The sequence below is a fragment of the Oryzias melastigma genome, linkage group LG10 (genome assembly GCF_002922805.2).
Source record: "Oryzias melastigma strain HK-1 linkage group LG10, ASM292280v2, whole genome shotgun sequence".
In the NCBI taxonomy this organism is placed as follows: Eukaryota; Metazoa; Chordata; class Actinopteri; order Beloniformes; family Adrianichthyidae; genus Oryzias; species Oryzias melastigma.
In genome coordinates, this window is record NC_050521.1 from 2,475,300 (window position 1) to 2,484,916 (window position 9,617).

Consider the following 9,617-nt stretch of genomic DNA (forward strand, 5'->3'; position numbering starts at 1 on the left):
GTACGGGTCAACTCTCATTACAGGTCTATGTGACTAAGGCCTAACTCCTTGTGCTCATGAAAAGCTCTAGTTTTGGTTTAGGCCTTGTTTTCTTTATTTTGGTTTAGTGTTTGTTTGCATTGCCTGATCTAAACTAACTTGCAAATTCCTGAAGCAAACATAAAACGCCTTACAAGGTGCAGCTCAGGATTTGCACCAACTAAGCTGGTCCTCAGCACTTCAGTAGCCAAGCTAATGATGTCAGTTTAACTCACTGTTCCATCCCAAAAGTTCAGAGCGGCTTGTTAAGCGAGGTCAGGGAGCGTGGCCTTTTGTTCCAGAGTGGACTCCGCCTCGCTCTTTCTCCCACTCAGACAGTCCAGACAGAGAGACACTTGTGTTTCAAAATGTAAAAGAATGCTAATCAGTGTTGTCCAAAAAACAAGTCCTGATGACCAGCAGATTCCTACTTTTTTCTATGAGTTATCAGTGTGATTAAAAATCTGATGTGTGGAATATGGCTTGATGAATGGCAGTGCAAGGTCATCCTGACAGGAATTAGCAGCCCTGATCCTTTAATGTTGTTACGTCACTTGAAATGCTGTCGAAGGACTTACTCAGCTCAATTCCGTCACCCTCATATGGCAGTTTGTGTCATTTTAAAGACCACTCAGAGCCCAGGGAGCAGTTACACAATTAAGCTTCATTGTTCTTATGTCAGCTTCTCTATGCTAATGGGTTTTCACTCCAGGGCTTTGTGATTAAAGAGGACATTTTTCTGTGTCAATGACCAGCTTCCTTGATAAAATATGCACCAGGTTAATGGTGTATAAGCCACGTTAATGTTCAGTCGTTACTCCTTTCTATTCCTGATGCATCTTTTTAGATTAATTTTACATAACTAATAATGTAGAGTCATTCTGGGGAAATTCCTGAGTTTTCGTAGAGCTTTTTTGTTTCCTCTTTCAGTTGCGACTGTTTTTTAGGTCTCTTCTAAGTTTTTAATGTAAGCCTTTCTCCCGCAGTACATTTTACAGACACTAAATATTAGGCCTAAATAAACTATCATAATCTAATCTAAATGTTCTTCTGCTTAAATCTGCAGATGTGAGGCTGTTTGGGTCAGACCCACGTTAAAATATGACTTTATGCTTGTTAAAGGAGCAACATGGTGTTTTAAAAAATCAGATTAATTCTCTATGGATTATAGAGACAGGTTAATGTTGTCATTCTTCAGTTATTCTGAGGCAGCACAACTCCTGTGTTGTCTGCACAGCACCAGGTCGTAGCAGCGATTTGCAGCTGAGAGACTCGAGAAGTAAATTGATGCTTGGTGGATTGATTCATGTGTTTGATTTACTCACAGAACGTAATAAATTATAGTTACTACCTGACCTGATAAATCTAAAACTATTATCAAACTGGAAATCTTGAACAAAATCATGTTGCATTTACTAATCAGATTGTGTCTGTTAAACAAGCAAAACGGGATGGTTGCATTTGACTGTTCAACATTGACATGTCTGAAAAAACATTCAAGGAGAGGAGAGTAGATGTAACCAGATCAACACTATGCGATTCATCAAGCCAAGAGCAGGAATGCACTACGGTTTTGTGTCTATATTATTGTACATCTGAAAAGCAGGTCTAAACTGGCACAACTTTATCTCAATGGTCAGTCATGGTACAGAGGTAGAGCAGTCAACCTCTGATTGGAGGATCACTGTTCTAGTTCCCACACATGTGTCGATGTGTCTGTGTGTGAATGTGTGTGTGTGACTGTAGAGCGCTTTGGGACTTCAAGCTTGATAGGCATATGAAAACATTCCATTTACCATTTGCCCAACATTTTTGGGGCATTGTAATCAAGTCACAATAGTTAAACCTGATTGTATTTATGTCTTTCTACTTTCTCCCCTTTTGCTAACATCACATTTATATCTTGGATGTTTGAAGCCCTCCTCACCTCCTGTTCCCCATCCTCTGCTCCTTAAGCAAGGGTGTTATTAGGCACCGTTAGCTCTGATACAGATTAGACGGATCCATCTGCAGTGCCTCCCCCAGTGCCTTGTGTCACAGTAAACAATGGCCACCTCAATCTTCAAGAGCTGCATTATTACTTATGCAAATTAAGAAGAAACTAAACCGCTGATTAACTGATTTGAAAAGTAACAGTAGTCTTTTGATGATGATATCAACAAAATTTCATAAGATTGAAATTGTCCATAAAACTACATTATATTTAATCCATATCTTTTTTTTTACCACTCTTTCTATTTTTGCGGAAAGCTTCAGTTTTTATATGATCTTTTTGCTAAGGGAATCAATAACCAATAACCTCAGTCATAAACTCATTGTTGGCCAAAACTCAACGTTAATCTTTGTGAAGGACATCTTTATGCATTATGTGTCTCGCTCTCACACAAACGCACACAAAGAATCTTGTGAGTCATCCTCCCTGATCTGCACATGTGACAATGCAAGAATTCCCCAGCAGCCAATTGTAGCTTTTTGAATGGCTGTGTTTCCATAGCGACGGAGCAGCGCAGCAGCATATGGGGTTTAATGATCTGAAGGACATAGGCAGAGGAAGGAAAGGGTTGCAGGGGACAAACACACACTTGTGTTTTGTGTAAACTTTAATCATTGTGTTTTCAACCTTTCTTGTTATAGTTACATTGACTAATCATTAGTTCAGACTTTGTAATAGCATTTTTACAGACACTCCACACGAACCGTCTATCTATCAGAGCTTGCAGCAACATAACAAAACAAATGTGTAAAATCTCAAGCTAAATCATCAGAAGAACTCCTGTTAGCTTCTTGTTTGTCAGCAGGAAAAATCTTGCACCATCAATCCATTTGAAACTTCGTCAAACGACTTGACTGCAGCCTCTTGTAATTCTACTATTCCTATTTTCTCACGTACCACATCCCTTTATTTTCTATTGTGTTCTAGTTGTGTAACCTACTTCTGTGTTTGCAAATCTAATAAAAGTTTGCTCGCTAAAATGCTAGTATGGGTGTATAAATCGAAAAATTGTATCGTGCTTTTTTAAATGTTGTCACATTTTTGTCACATATTTATTCAAATCGAGATGAATCAGAAACAGATGAAAACAATGCTGTTTGAAAAAGCTCTTTTTTGTGACGCATAATTTTGATGCATGCACTTGCAAACAAAGAAATGCATTAACGCCTTCATTTTCCTTTTCCAAGCTGACCAATATTGGCCAATATTCCTCCCTATTTCGATTGCAGCTTTAATGTTAGCCTTGATCGTTAGTGACTATAAGCTAGATGGGGAGTGTGTAAATAGAGGAGTCAGTGGAAGCTTACTTCCATGCCAAGTATGTAACAATTCATTCAAGCCACGATTCAATTCGATTCATAGTTTTAAAGTCACAATTTCAATTTTTTTCAGATTTTTTTTTTCTCAACACAATGAATTAACGGTATTTTAAGGCCAAGTACGTTTTCTTTTTGCCCCTCGCATCAAACTGTTTACTTTTCTGTTGGTGAGAAAACATTCATACAAATAAAAAATTGTGCATAATATTGAAATGATCACAAGTTGCAAATCCCAGTTGCTGCGCGTGCACTCACCCGCACTCACACTCAGCACAAATGACTGTTAAAAATAAAAAGACAGGGCGAAAGAGAGTCTAAAAAAGCAGTGCTTCTGGAGTGAAAAGGGAAACATTCGCGAAGCTGCGTCATCACCCATGACTATTGTTGCGGTAGATTGGTCAAAGATGTAATAAAAATGTAAGGAACAAATCTTGACTTTACTTGAATTTGCATTAATAGTTGCAGTCACAACATTACAAAATCCTGGAGGGTGAAACTTATGTGACACTTTTAAATCCGAAGGAGCTGCACTACTCACAGCGAGCCTGCATGGAAAAATGTCATCCGCTCTGCATTTTTCTAAATTTAGACACAAGCTGAGTCAAACTAATTTTTAAAATTTTCTGCACCGATGAACATGTTGACGAGTTTGAATTGTTTTTTTACTGATTCACAAAGATTCGTTACATCCTTAATGCCAACATTCCACCTCACAACTCGGAGGAGAATTCAAATGACTTCCCCTCTGCAGAAACTATGTTCTAGAAAACAACACTGTTTTTTACTTTGCCTAATAGCAGCATAATTGTAATTACCAGGAACACTTTTACAACAGATCAAAGGATAATTGGAGTGGGACTTTAAACTGTTGTGACATTACTAGAAGTCCAGTATCATTTATATAATCACATAAACATGTGAGTCATAAAATGACTGATTTAATATCTCGTTGACACATGTCTGCATGTTAAATATGATGAGGTTTTCTTGGATGTCCTTTGGCCTCATGCAACAGTTTGTAACTGGACCATCATGTTTGGGGACACTGCTAAGTCAACATGAAAATAATACACAGACCTAAGCCTGACTTTCAACAGCCCATCTCCAGGTCTGAGCCCCCTCTCTCCTTCCTCTCTGATTTCACCCCCTTCAGCTGTCCTTAAAACACGTTTTCCGTGTGGTCCGTGCGTCCTCCTGCTGAGCTCTGAATCTGCGTGCTCATGATCTAGCCTGGTGTCCCGCTCTCACTGACACCTGCTGATGGCTGTCTTGTAGAAGCCCACGCAGGACCCACACACAGAGCACAGCCATAGGAAAAACAACTTTTGTTGGTCAAGGATTAATATAAATATAAACACATAAATGTGATGCTACTCATTTATTAGAGTTTTTGATTAAGTTATTTTCATTTCTGTAATATCTAACAATTCTCTTTGATCTCCCTCATTACTATCTTAGAACTCAATTGATATTTTCCCCCACATTAATTGAGACATTATTATTTTTGTATCTTCATATATTTATTTGGGGTTTGAAGAAAGCTATTTGCATTAATTGCACTAATTAATTCATACATCCGTGTCCTTATTGGGTAATTTTTTTTTAAATGTTGTTTTGTCTTCTCTTTTTTCAGATAACAGATCTGTTGGATGATGATAAGTGTGAGGCGGAATGTGAAGAGTTGCCTCAGGACGGCGAGGAAGGACCAACAGCCTCCGACTTCCAGCAAAACACTGAAGACAGCCCTGCTTCCAGGTGAGGCGTGGTCCTTCAGTTCCAAACTGCACCTGAACCTCAGCGAGGAAGCAGTGGTTTTGCTTTTTTTGGCTTTTTCATCAGCAAATCAGTTGTTTGTTGCGGTGTTGCAGTGTCATTTGGATTTGGAAATGGTTTATTTCAAGTAAGATGAACAGGATAACTATATACTGTATCTATACAGAGATGTATCAAAGGATAATTCCTCATGAAATTATTGGAAAATATACAAACATACGTCCACATGTAAATAGTTAAATTATAATTACTTTTAATCATAAACACAGAATAGAGCATGACACATTGAAACCATTAAATGTTTCATTTGTCAAGAGGAGTTTAATAAATTACTTGAAAGGGAGTGGAAGGACAAAAACCTATAAACTTGCTTTACGTAGCTTTTCATTTTAATTTCTTTACATAAATCAGATCAATATTCGGATCATTATCCGGTTCTTAACTTCTGATCTTCATATTTACATTTTATCAATACTAATGCAGGCCATTAAAAATCCCAAAAATATTCATAAATCAAAGGACAAAGTACATATTAACTTTTTAAGAAGACATTATTTCAGAAATTATAATCACATGTTAAAGATTAAGCATAAAAAATAAGTGCATATTGTTTGTCACGATAAAAAGAAATTCCAATATTTGTGAAATTATTATTACAAATCACATCAAAGATAATCACTGGGAGTTATTAATATAAATGCTTATTGATGTGATTAGAAAAGACTATTGCTTTAATTGCTTTTGTAGGGAATCATTTCACACCGTAAAGTTCTAATGTTGATAGATTTTCCATTTCATGGCGGTTCCAGTTTATTTTACACTCGATAGAAGTTTTGTCAAAACATTTCGGTTTGATTTAATTCCTGCCTTGCTCATGTGTGAAAGGACACTTTGATGCAACCCCACATTACAAGTTGGCATCAGTGTTTGACACTGGAGCCACCATTAGTATGTGAGTGTGTTGTGCATGGGTAATTGGAACCATGACTAACTGTAATGCCTTGTTTCTGCTGAGCAGTCCAAACCAGACTGGACCAGGCCAGCCTGGACTTTTGAGCTTTTCCATTACAAAGTAGACCCATTAAGTAGGACTTACTGGTACCATTTCTGGTCCCCCGTTGGTCCAGGTCCATAGAAAAATGGAATGGACCCGTTAGGGCAGAGCTTCTGTCACATGAAACCCATTGATTGGCAGAAAGGTTTTACAACAATAGCAAGAATCCGATCAGCGCTTTTCCCGACTTAAGATCCAAACCGAAAGTTTTTTCCTCTTTTCGGCTGAATCCACAAATACAAAGACACACCCTTTCTCTCTCACCAGACCCCCGCGGCTGAAGAATGTCCGTTATCGATCCATACTCATCAAAAAAACTTCTGGTTATGCTTTGTAAACATTTATTAAAGAACATTGGAGTATTGCTCACCATAAAGATTTTGTTTTTCTTTAATTGAGAACAATAAACTGTTCTGCTGTGTAGAGGCCGGCTTCATCCATTATAAACAGCTGCTCCGGATTATAATGATCCTCCACAGTTATATTTTTAATTTTCCGTTTGTTTCTGAGTAACCTGATGCAGCTTCTCTTTCGCTATAGTCGCACTGTTTTGACGCACAGCTACATCATCGGTCCACACCCCGCATGGACTTTGATGGTCAAACGCTCAGTGGAAACGCTCACTAGAATTGCCCGCACCATTCTAAACTGACATAAAGGGGACTGGTCTGGTCCAGACCGCTCAGTGGAAACGAGGCATAAGGCATCTTGGGCCTTCTAAAAAAGTAGAAAAGTGCCTCATTTACCAAAAGCACTGAGAAATTATTGACATTTCCATGAATTGTTTCTCTCTGAGTTCCTTCAGATGTCCAGCTCGCCCCACCAGTAAAGAAATTAGTCCTCCTCTCAGCCTTATCTGATCTCCTTTGAGCAAAGAAAGAGCAAAGAAAGTGAATGACAAAAGTCTTACTCAAGCACTTTATTTTTATGTGGAAAAATACTCCTGAAAGCGGATGTATCTTTTGTCAGGCGTGCTATGTAGCTCTACATATAAATAGATGGAGGTACTCCCTTCATAACAGAGTTGGCTGTACATTGATGCTGTGTGGGTTAAACGTTGCAGAGCAGTGGTGCTTCAGCCACCATTAAATCCATTTTTAGTCCAGTTATTGTTGTGTGAATCCAGACAGCCCCGGTTGCCAGCCGGATGATTTTAAGATGATTACAGGATTAATTCAAAACCTGGTCACATAAATAAAACACTGGTGCTTTTTGTTAGTGCTACATGGATTCTATAAGAATAGCTGTGATTTCTCTGGTAAAAAGTTGTTCTGATTCTTAGAGGGAGTTCTAAATGTGCTCTAACTTGATCTGTCTGGGACCCAGCTTCCTCCAACTCTCCAAAGAGACTGGATCAGTAATCGGTCTCTTGCAGCCCTCTACAGTAGAGCAGCTGGTGGTGTAGGGTACTTTCATAGCACAATATTGTGAAAGTTATTCACATTAAACAAAACAAAGCAGACACTGTTAATCTCTTCATCTCCAGCGATTTGATTTGAGTTGTTTTTAATTTTGTGTGAGCTGTTGGAGTCCCGTAGCCATCATCCCTCTGACCTTTACTAGTCCTCTGTCTGGTCCGGGGGATTACATCTATTTTAGTCGGATCTGAAGTTGACTGCCCACACATCAAGCTTTTGAAATGATGTGGAGGCTCTGAGTAGAAACAGCTCTTACAGATGTTCAGGGCTCCAGGATGTCAATTAACAAAGTAACACACCGGATTTGTGATTTCACATTCATTTCGTAGAAACGGCACTGATTTATTAAACCGGTTTTTCTGCTGATTCTGTTTTGATGACCTCTCAGAAGTCTTGCTCAGCAGCCCCTCCATATATTTACTGTGTATTGTCTGACATACAGACTGACAGCTCCACTTAACTTATCCTGTGACTCAACATGTTTGCTCAAAACTTGACAGACAGTGGCGACTGTTGCTGCACTCTTCTCATAGACTTCTGACACTCATGCGAACACACACACACTGTCTGACCGCCTCTACCAACTTTAGCGTCTATAAATAACGCGGGCATTTCCCTTCTGAATATCTCCCCCCGTCTCCACCCCGCCAGCAGCGGCTGATCAAGCATAACTTAGATCGGCGTTCTCTGAATTTTTGGACACAGGGAGGAGACAGGAGAGGGTGAAAGGAGGGACGGTTTAATCGAAGGACCCTGAAGGGCAAAGAGGGAGGGCGGCACAACTGGAGGGTGACCTACTTGTGAATGATTTATGGATATACAGTACAAATAAAAACGCTGGACCACAGTAAAGGTTAGAGAAGGTCAACCCAGACAATAGGCTTTATACATAGAATGGAACACTGGGTCTCAATTTTTCACCAGAAAAGCATTCCTGCCTTTATTTTAATCTCGTTACTAGTACAACACGGTCCCTGTGGCCTCATTGGGTCTCGTGCTTCAAACAACCTATCTTATGAGTTTAAAGCCTCTTGATGTGAGATTATATGTGGCTTACAAATAAAGCTGGCTTGCCATAGTCTTTATGTGGCTGTAAAAACCATTGAATGCCTCGTGCTTGTGAACTTTGCTCTTTATGTCAGGGCCAACAATGTACACGTGCATCTTCACAAATAAATGAACACAAACACAGGAGTAAACATGTCGCCTGGGTCACCCTCAGTAGACTTTCCCCTAATATTGTTCAAATAGAAACTATGCTAGAAATTTCATGACTTATTAGCATGGTTGTTGAAGATCATTTACCTAGTTTTGTCTTGAATCCCTGATGATTAACTCGAAGTGTGCTTGTGTTTCAAAAATGTTCTACTTTTTAATCATAAATAACACCTTTTTTAGGTTCAACACTTATTGCCTTATTCACGTTTGCCATTATTGGTGGATACAAGCAAAATGAGCAAATCCATACGGGGCACAAATATTTTACTCTCAGTGAACCTGTAAACTAAAAAAAAACGTCTTTTAAACGGGAATGTTGCGCAACAGGGTGTAGAAAAACTTAAGTGTAAGGGTCAAGTAGGTGAGACACAGGTGCTTGGGGTCAATAAGGTGCCTCTTTACTAATGTCTAGTGTAGGGGTCCTCAACCCTGTTCCTCGAGGGCTACCTTGAATAGCTGGATTGAACTGGCCTAGTTTCTGATTGACTGAACACACCTGATACAAGGGGAGCAGCAATTCCTGAACCAGGATTAGCTGCAAAACGAGCAGGGCAGGAACCCTTGAGGAGCAGGGTTGGTGACCCCTGGTGTAGAGTGTGGCGCTAAGGCACTGTATGACCGCATGACTCATAAATTAAAAGTGCATGTACCTTACATTATGATACACCTAACACATGCACAGAAATGGTTCGTTCCATTTTCATCACATCCCTTAACCCTTGTGCTCTCCTATGGGGTCTAGATGACTCCACCCTTACATTGGTGTGTGATCCCTCCCATGACAAAGGTGGACAGGATTTTATGTCTGCCACAGACACCAGTGA

At 39.4% G+C, this 9,617-nt stretch overlaps 1 protein-coding gene across 1 annotated transcript in view; it reads left to right on the forward strand.

The window, feature by feature from the left end:
- LOC118599260 (protein FAM13B-like) overlaps positions 1–5,120 on the forward strand; it is a 29,785-nt gene extending 24,665 nt beyond the window's left edge. Inside the window, exon 7 of the mRNA XM_036214005.1 lies at positions 4,964–5,120. Coding sequence (XP_036069898.1) covers positions 4,964–5,089 — 126 coding nt within the window. The 3' untranslated portion in view covers positions 5,090–5,120. The remainder of the gene's footprint in view (positions 1–4,963) is intronic.
- The last annotated feature ends 4,497 nt before the right edge of the window (positions 5,121–9,617 follow it).